Raw genomic sequence first — 18,368 nt, forward strand, 5'->3', positions numbered from 1 at the left:
TAACAAACCATACATCAATGGAAACTTATTTATTCAGCTTTCAGATGATGTATAAATCTCAATTTTGAAAAATTGACCCTTATGACTGGTTTTGTGGTCCTGGGTCACAAATATATACTACTGTTCAAAAGTTTGGGACTGGCAAGATTTTCTAATGTTTTTGAATCAAACCTCTTATACATTTATTTGATTAAAAAAAATAGTAATATTTTGGACTATTGTTACAATTTAAAATTACTAGTATTATTAGTTAAATTTCAAATAACTGTTTTCTATTTTAATATATTTTAAAATATAACTGATTTGTGTGATGGCAAAGCCGAATTTTCAGCAGCCATTACTCCAGTCTTTAGTGTAATATGCTTCAGAAATCTTTCTAATATGCTGATTTAGTGGTCAAGAAACATTATTATTATTATCAAAGTTGAAATGAGTCGTGCTGCTTTTCGTGGTAACTGATAATTTTTTTTTCAAAAGAACATCATTTAATTGAAATGGAAATCTTCTACAACATTGTAAATGTCTTAACTATCACTTTTGGTCAATTTAATGCATCCTTGTTGAATAAAAGTATTAATTTCTTTAAAAAAAAAAAATCTATATGACCTTTTTGAATGGATAAAATTAAAGTCTGTTTCTTTAAAAGACAAAATAATGTGTAACACTCAACATATACAGGTCTATAGTTTCAGAATCCTTACATTTCCTGCCACATTGCCATTGGGGTGTTTGGCCTTGTCTCCCTTTGCTTGCTGTTGGGTGACTGGTTTCTTCTTAGTCAGTTTCTTCTTTTTGGACTTGGCAGCTTTTTTAGCTCCTTTATTCTTATTTTGCCAAACTTTTGTTTTGTTTTTGGCATCACCTTGCTGCAAATGGCAAAATAATATTCATATACTTTTCGACATTATAATGAGCAAATAACAAAATGTAAATATGCATTTTTAATTCGTTATAAAATTATGTTTGACAAACAGTAATAGCTTGAAAGCAATACTACCTCCTCTGCATTAGTTTCCTCTGTAGGTAGCGGTGCATCCTCTTTCTCAAACATCTCCTAAACACAAACAGGAATTTAGTACAATGTTGTTGAGCGTTTTAAAAATAAAAACTGTTTTGGTAGTAGGTAGTCTTGCTGAAATGAATTCTCAACCTAAAAACCAAAGTAGCTCAGCATTGACCTCTTGTGGATGCCTGCTGCAACTGCAAGATGTGCCATACCACGACCATAATCACTTTGCATAATACATACATAATAGTGCTGGGCGGTATGACCAAAAATTTATATCATGGTATTTTTCAAAATTATACCAGTTTCATGGTACATGAAGGTCTTTTTTTTCCCCCATGCATGACCGGGTGTTAACCATATTTTCTACTGATAAATAGGTTACTGGGTCTACTGATTCCATTTTCTACTGGAAATACTGCAGTATATTGACTTAGAATGCCCTATTTTGCTGTCACGATGAGTGAATAGCCAAAAAATACCACACTAAATAGTGACAAAACACGACCCCTTTTAATACGTTAACCAGCTACATGTCTGCATAACAAACTAAAAAAAAAAAAAATTTTTTTAAAGTGCATGTGATATTAACAAACGTAAAAGGGTCTGAAAGTTGCTAAATCTAGTGCTAAAGTTGCGCTTGTGTGCGTGTGTGAGAGACGCGGGAGCTGATGGCAGGGGGCAGTGGATATTTGTGGCGGTCAATGTGGATATTGTGGATGAGTTCTTCTGTCATCACATTCTATTAGTTCTACAGCTTCAGTTTCGGAACTTTCACGCTTAGTAACATACAGCTGTTCCCTCACCACAGTGCAACAGTGAAAAGGGACCCCTTTCAAACAGTGTTGTGTTCCGAACGTTGTTTAAGCGACATACACCGGTATTGCGGTATTTTAAAAATTTATTTCATAGCAAAAATAAACACCGGTATTTGGTATGAACCGGTATTCCGCCCAGCACTAATACATAACATTTAAATCAACTGCTATATTTGAATAGCATTACACCCTCAAATAAACATCTGGATAGAAAATGGTGGCTCATGAGATATTCTCGCAAATATGCTACTTACAGACGTTCTCTTCCTTCTCAAGGTGACGGTAACTGTGACAATGGATCCTGCCGTGACGTTATTGCTATCTTCATCATCCAACACTATGGGGCAATGAAACATACGCAGAGTTTAAGTCTTAAATCACACTTAATGGTTTTTATTGAATGTATGAGTGTTCAAGCACTGCTGAACAATCTCACCTTGAAGTTTGGTTTCCATGTTGATATAGGGAATGCTCCCGAGGACCGCCATGACCTCATCATACTTCTCCTCCCCCAGGAATCTCAGCATGTTTCTCCTGTCAGAGTCCTTCAGACTGACCAGATCCTGCAATGTCCGTACCTTATACTGATGAGAGACATGGGCCCTATTTAGACATTTGGAAAACAGGCTTTGCATAGCAACCACAGATTAACTGGGGTCTCTAACAGATTTTTCTTTGTGCTACAATGCCTCAGAGAAAGATGTACCTTCTTGGAGATACAGTATCGGAGGTGTTCCTCTTCGAAATGGGGCAGCTGCAGCAGAGGAGACTTGGCCTCCTGCAGTCCTTGAACCACCATCTGAGACAACTTCATGCAGTTCTCTATGGACGTCAACCTGGGAGCCCGAAGCCCTATAAAATCATACATCAGCAAAATCTTTTTTTCAATTTATCATATTATATACACTACCTTTCAAAATATTTTTTTATGTTTTTCAAAGAAGTCTCTTATCCTCACCAAGAATGCATGATGAAAAATACATTAAGAAAAGCAATATGATGAAATATTACTACAATTTCTATTTTAAAGGGGTCATATGATGCGATTTCAATGTTTCCTTTCTCTTTGGCGTGTTACAAGCTCTTGGTGCATAAAGTAGATCTGTAAAGTTGCAAAGACTAAAGTCTCAAATCCAAAGAGATATTCTTTATAGAAGTTAAGAGTCAGCCACACCTACCTAAAACGGCTCGTTCTAACACGCCCCCACATATCTACGTCACTATCTGGGCAGATTTGCACACCGCCGCCCAAATGTTCACGCAAAGAAAGAAGGCGTAACTTTTATAATTACACCAAATAATGTTCTTTTTAGCAACATCATATATAAATATGACCCCTTTAATACATTTAAAAAAGATTATTTATTCCTGTGACGGCAAAGCTGAATTTTCAGTATCATTACTCCAGTCTTCAGTGTCACATGATCCTTTAGATTAGATTCTAATAAGTTTTTAGGTGCTCAAGACATATTTCTTATCAATGCTGAAAACAGTTGTGCTGCTTAATATTTTTGAGGAATTTGTAATACATTTTTTCAAGATTCTTCAAAAAAAAAAACAAGTTAAAAAGAATAGCACTTATTTTACTTAATTGTTTTGAACAATGTAGTATTTAGTGTCACATCTGCTCACTTTAAGGCATCCTTGCCGGAATAAAAGATTAATTTCATCACATAAATCATACTGATCAAACCTTTGAACAGTAGTGTTTATATTAATGAAAACATATTAATTATATTAATTACATTAATTACCTCCTCTACTGGTTGCCATCATAGTAAGTTGACAGCCTACATTGATCAGTTCCTGTAGTAAAGCAGGGCACTTCTTCATCACAAACCTTTGATCTGCAGAAGATACAAAACAGCCAATTAATTCACATTAATAACATGAATATTGTGTTTGGGTAGCTAAACTGGCAGAGCATGGCATTAGCAACACCACGGTCATGGAATTAATTCCCAGGGATAACACATATTTGGGTTAATATATTGCTTGAAAGCTGGTAGTTGGGTGTGTTATTATCCTACAGGATTAAATGTTGAAGATGTTAAATGCATACCCTCCTCTATGTTCTCAGAAACATCCATCCTGGCAAGGTGTGTAAGTAATAAGACTCGAGCCTTCAGGCTGTAGGGATAGCAGAACGGAGGCTCCTTCTTCTTCACATTAATGTTCCCCAGCTCCCGAATCAACTGCACAAAGAAACACAACACGAGCATTACATTTGAATCATTATCCACTAGCCACTTAACTAAGTACTCTAAATCTTTAGCACAAAATAGTTTGAACATTTTACCTGTGGAACTTCTATGTTGTCTGTTGGTCTTATGATGGCCTCTTTGTTACTACGAGGATCAAATTCAAATGCTGCCGTCAAAACCATCACCAATCCTGTCAAACACAGAAGAGAATCAGTCTGAGGAATCTAAAAGATCTAAAGGGGTCATAAAATATTTTTCTTCAACTTACGTTTCATGTTCATTGTAGGTGTTTTGTACATAAAGTGCATGAAAAGCTGTGTTGTGTTGATGAGAATCTGATCACCACTGTAGCGGATGGAGCGGTACCACCATGTGCCCTAAACAAAAAGGCTAGTTACTATTGGGTTTATCAGAATATTAATGAATGGAAAGGGTTTATACTAGAGTTTACAAGCACTTGTACACTACCTTTAGAAAGTTTAGGGTCAATAAGATATTTTTTTAATGAAATTGATACTTTCTATTTTGCAAGGACGCACTAAATTGATCATAAGTGATAAAGACATTTATAATGATACACATTAACACAACTGTTATCAATATAAAAAAAATAAAATAAATGACTTAAAACACATTAAAATAGAAAAGAGATGTTTTAAACTGTAATAATACTAAACAATATTACTGTTTTTACAGTATTTTTGATCAATTATCTTGGTCAGCATAAGACACTTCTTTCAAAAACATAAAAAGAAATAAATCTTACTGATCCAAAACATGTTTTCAATTATATCTAATGTCAAAGTTATTTATTGCCACTAGAAGATCAAAGGCTTACCACAACCACAGGAAGGATAACCATAAAAGCCAACCCATAGACCAGCAGAACCTGTGAAAGGCACAAACAGGTTTTGCAAGTTATTGCATTCTTGGTGTATTTATCTACTTATTAGTTGAAAACTTAACTGACAGCTGGAAAAAATGAGTGGGTGAACTTACCAGCATTGAATTTTTCTGGTCAACAATCCACGCAGGAAGAGCGATTCCAAAACTTGTCACTGATCAAGAGTAAAAAGAAATACAGAGAAAGATGGAATAATGATGACTTTTCAACATAGGTAATACTAACGGAACAATTCTTTGGAAATAAGTTAACAAGTTAAAGAAACTGTCACCTCTTGGGCCATCAGGGTTGCCATACTTCTCCCAGTTATCTCGTGCTTCCTCATTAGTTAAACTGTGAGAAAGTATCAGCATGGACAACAATTTCAAAAACCCAGATGATTACATGCGGTGCAATATTGACAAATAACAAAGGTGCTGCGTGAGTATTTTAAGAAGATTAAGTGATTCATTCTGGCACAGTGGATGACATTTTTATGAATAGATTTTATGAACTGTATTGTGCTGCACCTATAATTACACACTGCAATACCAACACCAACCCACACAGAAAAATTAGTTGCAACTGCTATAAATAACATGACATTAAATGTAAAAGGCAACAATAAATAAAAGAGGTGGTGACAGCAGTCTTACGCCGAGTAAGCTTTAGCAAGCTTCATGAACATGGCCTCATCTCCACCTTTATCAGGATGGTATTTCAGAGACAGCACTCTGTACTGTTTCTTAATCTCAGCAATAGACACTCCCTAAACAGAAACATAATGGATCTATTAATCTTGAGAAGAAGCAGGTTAGAGATTAAAATGACAAAGAACAAGACAAGAAATGCGTCCTTACTGCTTCCAAGTGGAGGACCTCATAGGGGTTATACTCCTGGTACTCTCGATCTAATTTAGACACCTTATAGGCTAGTAAAAGAAATATTGCCCACCCAAACAGCAGGGCTGCTTTTCTAAGATGATAGAGAAGTACATTTTTAGTATGTAAACAAAATTGACAATAAAATAGACAGCAGCTGCTATACGTTATGATGACTAAATAGAATAAAAGAGCAGATTTAAGCCATGAAAGACGGGGTATTCCAGAATACTCCACACATCTGATGCAAGCTTTGTTTTTTAAATAGATGGAGCAGAGCTTTGACGAGTGTCTGAAGTCATTGTCATGCTGAAGAATTAATAATTTCATAAATTTTGACCATTGTGACGGGTGCCACAGCAATATGCAAATAAATAAATAAATCAGACCATCACAATCAAATGAATATTGATTAGTGTCTGAAAATGCATTAATCAAATAAAAAAAGTGTGATATCTGTTGCAAGACTCTTGAAATAGCATTGTTGTCACCTTAGTGATTCATGTTTTAAAAACAAAAGAAATTAAATAATATTTTCAGAACGCCAAGCACTTAATACTAGGGTTGGGTACCGTTCACATTTTAACCGGTACCTGAAATTCGGTGCCGGTACCCAACGGTACCTTTTTTCGGTACTTTACTCTGTGTAATTACAAAAACATTTATTTCAGTAAAAAAAATAAGTTTAATAACATTTTGAACAATAGGGCCCTACAAACTATTTTTCTTTCTTTCTTTTTTTCCCCCCCCAGAAATTCTTGTTTTAATTCTTCTGAAAATCAAATGAAGGCATTAAACATTTATTTTAAATCAAATGAAAATTAAACCCTTTTATTTTTTGGCAAACAAACTGAGGTTTACTGTTGAAATTAATACATGGGGAAATTGTGTGAATATTCCTTTAAAAAAATGTTTAATAGGCTTATAATTGTATACTTTTTTCTACAATTAAGTGATTAATCTGGTTGTAATATTTATTTTTATCATTTAATTGTTTTATTAAAATTTGATAGAAAATTGAATATTTAAAGATGTACATATACTGTACAAAAGTAATACAAGAGTAATATATTTGTTACATGTTAAACCTTACTTTTATTTTGACAGGTTGCCATGATGTTTCTGTGTGTATACAGTATGATGATGCTAATTTTCTCAAAAGAAATGGTAAAATTCTCACAAAGTGACTCACAGCAGCTCTGGAGATTAAGTTGTGTTCATGCCGTCATATAGTGAGACGCAGAGGCCAAAAATCACTGCGAGCGTCACGCGTGCTTCAGTATTTGTGTAGTAAACAAAACCGCGTTTCCGCCATTCATACATACAGAGGCAAGCGGAACATGCAGGATTCATATTTAAACCATCTTTTTGCATTTTAATATTCACATACACTAGTTCATATCGCAATTCGAATTAAGTGGCAGTGGCTACTTTTGATTTATTCGTCCAAAATTGAAGAATCCCGTGGCATTCCACGCTATAGAGTAAATTACGTTTTTTATGAATGAACTCCACGATCCTGTCCGCGTTTTCGCAGAAACCATATGGCCCTAGAAATGTTACCACACTTCACAACATTTCGGCTTGCCCTGTGTGTTGTTTGAATGAGTTGCAGGGGTGACATCCCATCACAGGGTCTCTCTTTCTCTCTCTGTAGCGTACGCGCCCAGATGCATTCTCAAGTACCAAAATTTAGCACCGATTGATTTAACGTGAATCGGTACTCGGTAGTGCCGACGCAATTCGGTCGGTACCCTTAAAAGTACGGAGTTCGGTACTCAACCCTACTTAATACATGTTAACAATTAATACAAAATATGCTTTTTATATCCTTTAATATACTTAACATGCATAAAAAGCAAATTAAATATTTTAGCATTTTGCATCTTTTTAAAAAGATGCTGATGTCCAATTAATTTTGTTCCCCACAGTGCACACTGAATATACACAACTCCAGAAACCTACTAAAAATTACAAAGATTTGTGCATGTTAAAAACTAAATGTTTACAAACAGCAAACAGACAGGACACAAGTGCAGTGTGTCATAATAACAGTAGGAGCAATAAGATAAATGAGATTAAGTCCCCTGTAATGCCTTTTACTAATTTCACACAAACATAATCACTTACTTAAGTGTTGGAACAATGCTCTGCTGTGATTTCATATGCCGAAGGCGATACCACAGACATCTTCCATGAACTCGTCGTAAACTCTTCAACCTTAACTGCTCTGTGAATTAATTTACATAACAGACAACAATGAGAAAAAAAAAGCAGCAATGTGCAATCTAACTCACACCCACCATGCAAACATACAGATCCTGCCAAAACAGTACAGTGCCATTGTACAGTAATAGCTTTTGATAGCAAATTATATAAAGTAATAGTATTAACATTCAAAAAGCATGGTAGTACTGTTACTTTAGTTAGTTAGTGAGGTACTGCAAACCTTTTTTATCTATCTGAATGTGACCCTGTGTGCCTCTCTTACACTGAGAGCCAGATTACAAAAGCTGCCTCAAAATATGCAAAAATGTTATTGTTATATAACAGAATAAACAGAGGACAATGATTTGTGTACATTAAAACCATCTTTAGGGTTTTCAGTCTGATAGGAAAATATTGAGCCATAATGGACTATAAAAACCTATGAACCTTTCTTGTATAAATGTGTTACTGTGCACACTGCATACTTGTTTGCACAACTGAAAATCTGCACTGTTTAATACAGATATTTGTACTTTTATATACAAATATTAATTTATTAACATATTGTATTTCTTGTTAAGTGTTAATTTGTATTGCATTCATTCTAAATTTGTCTTTTAGTTCCATTGTAGCCTGCACAATCGACAAACCATTGTTTGCAAATATGGGTTTATTTATTGTGAATTTGATCAACTTCGACTGACTTACAATTTAATAGCATGTCGATCTAGTGCATGTAAACAGTATGCAAAAGTGCAGTTCAATAAAGAGTACAATTAACAAGAACGTGCATATACCACCATGAACAACGAAATAAGCAGATACCTTTGCAACATTTCATAACACATGCTGAAAAATGAGTGGCAGTGAATGCCATGCAGACTGGAAAGAAACAATTAATGCTCAATGACGACCATTATATGAACAGATCAACTGATCTTAAAGCAATGTGTTTGTCAATATAAACAAACGAGGACATACGAAAAAAAAAGCATACATTAAACAGATGACCAGTACATTTAACGTAGGTTAATGTGATGGTAGCAACGCTCAAACAGACATTTAACCTGAAAAGTCTTCTTTAAAAGTATCTGCGTTAAGATCCATAACTGCCACTTCAAATACTGGAAAGATCTCATCTAGTGTAACGTTAGTTGAGCTGAGTGGGGGTCAGCTGCTACTGCTAACGTTACGTATCAACAATCAGGCGAGCCATTAGTGCCATTAATGGATTTACCTAGGTATTCGTTTTATTGAATACTGCAATGTCAGAAAATGTTCCTCACAGAGGTGGCAATCTAGTGATCAGTACTGATCCTCAAGAGACATATAACGTTAACCGCTTAGCTGTTAGTGTATTAGCATGTGGGGCCTTACCCGCATTCTGATCCCGGGGCCAGAGGTAATAGGTGGCTGGGATTACTATTAATCCCACAAAGGACGTGAGGAAATAGAAAAAGGTGTTGCCACTGTCGTCGTACTGAAACTGCTGTCCAGCCATTTCGCAGCGGCTCTAAACCCCGTTTTTTTCAGCCGCCTTGCCGCCCTATCAGTCGCCCCACTGTGGGACTAGTCACATATTATGCTGGAGAAGGAAGCCAGCAGTCACGCACTTTCTGTCACGATTGCGACTGCTTTCAAAATAAAAGGTTTTCGTGTTATTTTATTAAGACTGACCGCCAGACTTTGGTCGTGTACAAATCGGTGTTTATTTTTTAAAAACGTATGTTATTTTATTGTACTGCGACCAGGTTGCCGGTAGTATGAAGAATCATCAGATATCCACGCTTAAAAAAAATGACATTTTTTTTATCATTTATTATGGCGTGTTAATAAAGTCCCGCCGCTTGCAGTCGACGCTCTGAGACACGACAAATCTGTGCGCCTAGCAGTGTACGTGTTCTACGCATGCGCTCTGCGGTAGTACGTGTTTTTACACAATTCATACATTTAGGTGCAGTTTTTCTTTTCTTTTCTTTCAAATAAAGAGGGGGTTTCATCCTGTACAGATTTAGGGATCCCTCACACAGGTTATTAGCCAACCCAAAGACTTAAATGTCGCCTCTGGCTTGCTTAGTTGGTTGGGGACACTTCATTTCCAGCGATATCGTTGACATGATTGCAAAGATACTATTTAAACTGTATTAAACTGAGCTGGATGTTGACCACTGAATTCAATGATGAACTGTCTTTAACTGAAAAATGAGTGTTTACTATTGTCATTTTGCATTATTGACACACTATTTTCCTAATTAATGCTGTTCAGTTGCTTTGACACAATCTGTATTGTTAAAAGCACTATATAAATAAAGGTGACTTGACTTAAATAGCACTTTGTATTATTTTTTATTTATAACTAATTAACATTCCATAATGCATAATGGATTAATAATGCATAGAATACATAGCAGAAAATCCTGTTTTACACATCTGCTCACAGACCCCTAGTTGAAAACCCTGGTTTTAATTTGCAGATGAAAACTTTAGATCCCTATTATACAAAAACGTGTCCTTCTTCACTTTGTAATTCAACTTAAGTATTTTTATGATATCACTCCAACATATTACAACATAGTTGTACACATAACAAAAATATATACATATTACAGTGATTAACAAAACAGTCACCTTATCATTTAAATTTGAACATTTTGTCAACATATTGCATTCATAATCGTATGCAACATTACTTGATAATACTTGTCTATTTGTACATATTTTCTTTTTTTAGTGTTTCGCCCAAGTGAGGCTGTGATGTCTTGTCTTTTAGATATTCCACCAAGACTTCCAGAGTGTCCGTAGGGTAGTTCATGGAAAGGTTTTTGGGCTACATCGTCCTCAATGCAGTCCACTGGCACATTATATGTTTCTAGGAACATGTTGTATAAAATACAGCAGGTCTTCACAGCTAAACTGGCTTGGCAGACATCTGAGGCTCTGAAAAGTATTTCTCAGAGTACTGATTGAGCCCTGCGCCACTGCAAGAGATGACTGCACTTTCCAGTTATAACATACTTTTTTCTGTCCTATTGTTGCATAATCTGGGAATGGAGTCAGAAAGTGCTCTGAAAGTGGAGAGGTGGAATTGCCAATTATGTGTTTGCCATGTAGCAGAGCCACAGGGTCTTTCTGCAATGCCTTGCCAACATCCATGGCTGACAGGACTCTTGAGTTATGCCCGTTTCTAGGGTGCTCTACAGACAGACACGTAGGTAAAATGACCCTTGTGGTTGCAAAAAGCCAAGAGTTTTACAGCATACAACCCGTCTGCGTTTCTATAAACCTCTGGATCTGGCACATCGGTAGGTTTCTCAATAGGAATGAAACACGTTCCTACTACACAGAGAGTATCTGATAACCCCCACAGTAGAAAAGAACCCCACTACAGACATTTCTACTTCCTCCCCTTGTGGCCAGTGAATTTCATTAGCCAAAATACTGGTAACAAGGTTGCAGAATTCACCCAGCTGATCACAAACGAGTGACTCTGTGACGTGAAAGCGGTTTGCCACACTGTGGTAAGACTCTTGGGTAGAAAGAGCCCACAGACTAGCAAGCACAGCATGCCACACTGTCCATACCTCTTGCCTAATGGCAGTCCATTTCCAAGGTGCCAACAGCCGTACCAACTCCTACAAACGCACACACAAAAAAATATTTTGTTTTACAAAATACAAATGAGATTAGCAGAAAATAGGACCAGCATTAACTAAAGTACCTCAGTTTGAGTTGGAGTCAGCTGGAAGTGACTCTTAAAATCACTTATTTTCAAGCTTTGCAGCACGGTATTGAAAACATCTCTTTTTGTCATCTTCTCTGACACATGAAACAGAATAATGTTAGAGCATTTATCTAATGTTTATTATAAACAGTATCTTTCTAATATCAAATAATGTGTGGATCATCTTACCTTTGCAGATTATCACTTGGTTCAGTTTTCAGCTTCATTCTATTGAAATATAAATGAATATAAAAAGAATTAGTTGCATCATTGGGTTTTCACTCCTGAAACTAAAAACAGCTTTTTGGTTGCTGGTTTCTAGCTGGCCATTAGTGGTCTTCAATCAACAGCTAAATATATAATCGAGCTGTGTTTGGTACATTGAAGGTACCAGCAACCACTTTTCAAAATATCACCAGTTTAAGATGGATTTTCAAAAGGCTGGACAACTGAAGGAATATTTCCAATTGTCAAACAGTTGCAAGTTGTAGTAAATAAAATAAGCGGCGCATTAAAACAGGCACCATGCTGTTTGTTTACGAAACTGAACGATATACAGAATACTGTTTTTTCACCTTAATTTCCGACGTTTGCGATTTGCATTTTTCTTGAAAATTAAGAAATCTTCAACATCATAACTGTCTGCTAATAAAAACGCAATACATGTTTCCAGCGCCATGCTTTCCGGATTCAGACTGTTGCAATGTCGCCCTCTTTTGCATGAAAACATATCTTGTCTCAGTCTACTAATTCACTCATATAAACTTTAATGCTTAAAATTGTGGCTTAAAATTATATTCTATCGATAGATGGCACCAGAGTAATACTATGAACCTGGTGTATGATTCATCTCCATGTAGACAGTATGGTTCAACTGTTAATAAATTCCATGTAATTTACAAAAGAGAGAAAAAGATCAAGTGTGTAGGCTGATATGAGAGAGAATAAAATGAGAGGAAGTGATCATGCTCAAACCCTCCTCAATAACCTTTGCCGTTTCCTCTTCAATCCCATTGACCTGAATGATGATGGCAGCACAAAATAACAAATAAGAGCTACAGTGATGAGACTGTTTACTTCAGTCTTGAGAGATGCTCTTACCGTCCTGTGTTAATCAGACAGAGTTAAATATGCAGGGAGTAATTGTGCAGGTCACAACCCCTCATCTTAATTTACACATTATTACATAGAGGTTATGCACTACAAGGCCATAAATCTGTATAAAAATCAACTATAACAAGTTGCATCGAAATTAAGACTGTGACATTTCCTTTTGTTTCATGCCTAAATATACTAAGTAAATGTTATTTTTACAATGAGTGACACGGTTATTTAAAAACTTACTTTTACAGTTCGTACAAGTGGATATACAGTTGTAGAAATTGTAAAATAAAGGTCAGTTCAATAAATATTTAATATTTGTGGTCATGCTCCTAATGTATTTTACATGTAATCATTTGAAACCTAAAAGTAGAATATTTGCATGTTAACAATTTATTATGAGGCTCGAATAGCTACTTAACATTCAAATATTTTCATTCATGGCTATGCTGAAAATTAGACAGTTCGTCCGGGTAAATTAAACATTAATATTACTGTAATATTGTTGCTCGTGCTTGACTATTTTCTTTCTTAACTGACGTTTTCAGATAATATACAATTGTAAAATTGTTCAGTATGAATACGAAATAGAGAGTGAACAAACATTTTCATTAGAAAACGTTTGAGAGTAAAAAAAAAATAGCATCTTGAATTGATTTGTCACATCATGACCATGAATATATAGGCTTATTGGTGAAACAAATGATTTATTTTATCCTGTTATATTGTACTTAGCTAAGATGCCAAACTCATTTTAGAAATAGTATTGAATGCAGCTCATCATTGATGAAGATGAAGCACCACAGTGGCCACCTATTGCCTCCCTGAAATATATTATTCTAGTCAAGAGGCTTTATAACCGTCTTATCCAGCTGATGGGCCTTACACTGTATCCAAAGATGAGTGGGCAGGGTGCCCAACAGGGTCAGATGTTTCTGCCCTTATGCCATAGCCCCTTATTTCAAAAGCTCTTATTCTGACAGACCCCCTAGGGTCTGTGTAAGCCTTGCCAATTGTGATCCTGTTGTCTTATTAAAAGAAGCAACGGGACACAGAAGTCATCCACCTTAGGTTTCTGACACATCAATCAGCATCTGCAATGTCTCCTCCAGCTGACCTCTCATACGACCTTTGTAATGGGGTGGAACATTTTAGAATGATCAACAACAAATGGAGGCTGGAACAGAGAGCTCTGTAGCCATCAGCAGTGCTAAGTGACCACTGTGATTAAGTGATTCTATAATCTATCATAATACCATAATCTTCAGACTTTGACCCTAATGAGGTCATAATGGCCCCTTTCATTCAGCAAACACGTTGGCTCTCAAGTGAGAATTCTCTAATTATAAAGCTATATTTCTTCAACAACGCACCATATTCAGCTTTAGCTAATTGGCAGCTTTATAAGGTTTGTATAACTACCAGAATTACACAGAAAGTATGTGTGATTGATGACAGCTGATTTATATACAGGAACCTCAAAGGATGATTAAATTACAGAAATGAAGAAAGGATGAATGAGAAAGAGATACAAATTTGATAAGTCAATTTATTTTGTGATCTCACTTATATCCCAGATAGTATTATTATATAAAAATAGTAGTATATTTATTATGATATTGCTACTAATCAAAGTTGTATCAGCTAACTGATGAACACTGCATACTTTTGTTTGCGGTCTAAAACATGAGATGATTATCCATTATCCTTTGGGATTTTCCCCCCCAACATAATACTTGACCATAACATGATAGGTTAAATGTCATGTTTTGCAATATTTGATCTAACTTGTATTAATTTTGACAAATAATAAACAAAATAACTTGTGATGGCATATGCAGTCAATGTCATATTGTTTCCTTACAAACAACTGTCAAGCAATATTGAAAGAATTTGAATAATTACAAGGCAGAGGGTGACTGACATTGAATCAAATTACAAAATTAAATTTTCCAAATGAACAAATGAAAATGATTTTCTCAGTCAATTCCTATTAAAGCTCTTTTGGGTAGATTTACGGTGCTTGGAAAGCCAGAGGGTTTTTTTTATGAATTGCTTAAGAACTCAACTTTATGGCTAAACATGCCGTATACAATATATGCTTAATAAACTATACATATGAAAAATGAATAAATAACAAATATACAATGAAACACTTTTAGAATCAATTATCTTTTTATTATTCTTAATAAAATTACAGCCTTACAAAACGTGAAAATACAATCAGACTTTTTGTTAGTATGGGAGTTCTTCTAAAAGAGCACAAAGCAATCATTAATCAACACACAAAAATGATTTCATTTATAATGACAGCTCATCCAAAATCCTAATGGCAACTTTTAAACAAAGCAGCAGCTACTTTAAAGGTTTGTTGGATCAGTCCCTGCTGAGTTTCAGGCTCAGGGATATTTCATAATGGGCTCACTGCTTAAGGTCCAAAGTCACTGCTCCGATTCTTACCAGGGCAAAACGTGATGTGGGATAATCTCATATCCCCCACCAGTTTCCCCTCATCCTCTCTAAGGTTCTTGTCAGGTAAAGTAAGGCTCGGATCACACATCTCAAATGGTATTTCAGGTTTTGCGTCAGTTCCTCGAACACGTGGCCATAAAATTCAGGTCTGGAGTAATGACTTTCACCAACGGATCTGGCATTGCAGGAATGAAAGCTGTCATTCTTGTTAGACATTGCACTCATGAGCCACAAATGAAAAGGCTATTTTTCCCAATATCTTCCTGTATGATCATATGATTGGATAAATCAAACAAAATGCGCTTAACAGGCAGTGTGATAGGCAATGGCTTGGCTCCATAAGACCAAAAAGCCAATGCAGCTTAAACAGATGTGTTGTTACAATTATTCGGCCAAGTAACTTTATCCTACATTTAGATTAGCTGCTAATGACTGGGGAAACAGGCTCTTTGTAATCCATGGAAAGTCCACGTAACTCTGAAAACAATGAGCCTGTCAACTGCACCAAGGAAGGCTTTAAGAGTTAAGCAAAATTAACATATTTTAATAGAGGTATGAGGAAGCTACTGAATTGAAAACTATTTCACAACTATAGAAGTATGCAAAGATCCTATGAATAAACCATACTGCATTCAGAGTAAACAAAATAACACTTTACTTCATATAATGCTATGGTCAACATCCGAGTACAGAAAATAAAAGATCTCTCTGATGTATCACTATTAATGAAGCTTTCCTATTTCTTTCAGAATAACTGGTCTGTGATCATCAAATATCTGACAGTAGAGTATATAACCACACAATGAGGGTAGACCATGGCAAATCCATTGTAAAACAAAAAGTGAAGTAAAAAGGCACATGGACCATCTAAAAAGGCTTCATGTTGCCTCTTCCATCCTTTACTTTCTACTCTACTCACTGCATACACCTTTGACCCTGAATAAAGTATTTGTTACAAGATCTTTCTCTAATGCACATGAAGTGCTTCCAGAAGTGGTACCATTGCCATGTAGTGTGTGCGTGTGTGTGTATGTGCACATTTGTTATTACCTAGAAAAATATCAAATGTAACATGGTCTCAGTGCAGTAAAATTGTAGCATAACCAGTCTAATGTCGGGATCATATGTCTTTCATGCCTTAAATACAATAATGTCATACTAACATGCATCGTAATTATGGAAATCATCACTGATCCTCTGTGAAAACCAGTAGAATTATCTTATTTTTAAAGCTAAGCAAAAAAAAAAAAAAAGAAAAACTTGCAATTGGCTATTTTAAATCAATAGTGCAAATTACAAATAGTGCAAAAAAAAAAATGATCACAGCATCTGTAGAGCATCATAAAGTCTTTGGTCCAGGAGAAGACGTGAACCCTACCCATCCATGCTGAAAGTGCCTGTTGATTTAGCGGGAGAGGTGAACCAAAGATTCAGTGTCCTCTCTTCCCCTCCTCGCCTCATCTCCACTCAGCTGAATTTATCTTGGATATTCATTAGGCTGTTGTTGGACTTGGCTCTTTTGGCTGTGGATCAGAATAAGAGAATAGATTAGAACTAGACTGGCAAGAGATCCAACAAAATATTCAATGCAGTTTAACCTTGACATCAGAGACTTTGCTCAGAGCATTTAGAATGCACTTTGTGTTCTATATGCTTTAAAAGATGCAAAAACTAGTAATGTCTGAGACTACTTGGTTAAATACTGTCTGAAAGTGATTGACAATAAAACCTAAGCAGTACGGATCAAGCGAGTACAATTAACACTGTCCAAGACCTCTGCCCTTTTACTTCAACTTACTGCAGAGACAATTGGCAAGTTACTTACGGTGTATAAGCTTGCGTTTCTTTTGTTCCGAGTGCAGGAAGCTGCTTAAGTAGAAGATTATGGGGAGGAAGAGCATAAAGCTGGACACTGCGATGACAGGCACCGTCTCCTCCCGAGGTAACAAGCAACTAAAGTTTTTACTCCACAGCTGCTGTGTTATATTCATCTGAGAAGTAAGCAACGTAATGATACCACAAATCTGATAGTTCTATCATAATCTGCTACCATTAAGGCTGGTTCACACTGTACCAACAAAAAATTATTAATTTATTTGTTTTTTAATGCCAACATCTTCATAGTGAAAACAGAATAAATAACAAAAGTCATACAATTAACAAGAAGCTATATAAGACATTTAAGGTCAATAATACACAAAAAAAAATTCTAAAATACATTGTACCAAAAAATGTGTGTTACATTACATTAATGTGTTTGGCAGTTGATTTTATGATTTTATCCAAAGGAAAATTACAATGCATATTAGGTATACACTTTATAATGGATTTTAATGAATTCCCTGGGAATAAAACCCATGACCTTGGTGTTGCTACTGTAATAAACTATACATATGAAAAATGAATAAATAACAAATATACAATGAAACACTTTTAGAATCAATTATCTTTTTATTATTCTTAATAAAATTACAGCCTTACAAAACGTGAAAATACAATCAGACTTTTTGTTAGTATGGGAGTTCTTCTAAAAGAGCACAAAGCAATCATTAATCAACACACAAAAATGATTTCATTTATAATGACAGCTCATCCAAAATCCTAATGGCAACTTTTAAACAAAGCAGCAGCTACTTTAAAGGTTTGTTGGATCAGTCCCTGCTGAGTTTCAGGCTCAGGGATATTTCATAATGGGCTCACTGCTTAAGGTCCAAAGTCACTGCTCCGATTCTTACCAGGGCAAAACGTGATGTGGGATAATCTCATATCCCCCACCAGTTTCCCCTCATCCTCTCTAAGGTTCTTGTCAGGTAAAGTAAGGCTCGGATCACACATCTCAAATGGTATTTCAGGTTTTGCGTCAGTTCCTCGAACACGTGGCCATAAAATTCAGGTCTGGAGTAATGACTTTCACCAACGGATCTGGCATTGCAGGAATGAAAGCTGTCATTCTTGTTAGACATTGCACTCATGAGCCACAAATGAAAAGGCTATTTTTCCCAATATCTTCCTGTATGATCATATGATTGGATAAATCAAACAAAATGCGCTTAACAGGCAGTGTGATAGGCAAT

The 18,368-nt window shown here is 35.7% G+C and overlaps 1 protein-coding gene, 1 long non-coding RNA gene and 1 pseudogene across 2 annotated transcripts in view; all 3 read right to left on the reverse strand.

Annotated features, from left to right (window-relative positions):
- LOC107602504 (translocation protein SEC63 homolog) overlaps window positions 1-9,749 on the reverse strand; it is a 10,657-nt gene extending 908 nt beyond the window's left edge. The window contains exons 1-17 of the mRNA XM_016295019.1: window positions 9,378-9,749; window positions 7,923-8,022; window positions 5,772-5,886; window positions 5,568-5,680; window positions 5,204-5,265; window positions 5,028-5,086; window positions 4,867-4,917; window positions 4,297-4,405; window positions 4,124-4,218; window positions 3,887-4,019; window positions 3,579-3,671; window positions 2,531-2,676; window positions 2,261-2,408; window positions 2,079-2,161; window positions 998-1,054; window positions 702-866; window positions 14-24 (exon numbers count right to left, since the gene is read on the reverse strand). Of these exons, the coding sequence (XP_016150505.1) occupies window positions 14-24; window positions 702-866; window positions 998-1,054; window positions 2,079-2,161; window positions 2,261-2,408; window positions 2,531-2,676; window positions 3,579-3,671; window positions 3,887-4,019; window positions 4,124-4,218; window positions 4,297-4,405; window positions 4,867-4,917; window positions 5,028-5,086; window positions 5,204-5,265; window positions 5,568-5,680; window positions 5,772-5,886; window positions 7,923-8,022; window positions 9,378-9,501 (1,664 nt within the window). The 5' untranslated portion in view covers window positions 9,502-9,749. The remainder of the gene's footprint in view (window positions 1-13; window positions 25-701; window positions 867-997; window positions 1,055-2,078; window positions 2,162-2,260; window positions 2,409-2,530; window positions 2,677-3,578; window positions 3,672-3,886; window positions 4,020-4,123; window positions 4,219-4,296; window positions 4,406-4,866; window positions 4,918-5,027; window positions 5,087-5,203; window positions 5,266-5,567; window positions 5,681-5,771; window positions 5,887-7,922; window positions 8,023-9,377) is intronic.
- LOC107602515 (uncharacterized) lies at window positions 9,734-12,400 on the reverse strand (annotated as a pseudogene).
- Window positions 12,401-16,319: 3,919 nt separating this feature from the next.
- On the reverse strand, window positions 16,320-17,351 carry LOC107601386 (uncharacterized). The gene is made up of 2 exons (XR_001610925.1): window positions 17,120-17,351; window positions 16,320-16,817 (listed from the first exon to the last, which is right to left on the reverse strand). It is a non-coding gene; the product is annotated as an uncharacterized lncRNA (long non-coding RNA).
- Window positions 17,352-18,368: the final 1,017 nt, after the last annotated feature.

This window comes from Sinocyclocheilus grahami, unplaced genomic scaffold (genome assembly GCF_001515645.1).
Source record: "Sinocyclocheilus grahami isolate Dianchi unplaced genomic scaffold, SAMN03320097.WGS_v1.1 scaffold15.1, whole genome shotgun sequence".
Lineage (NCBI taxonomy): Eukaryota > Metazoa > Chordata > Actinopteri > Cypriniformes > Cyprinidae > Sinocyclocheilus > Sinocyclocheilus grahami.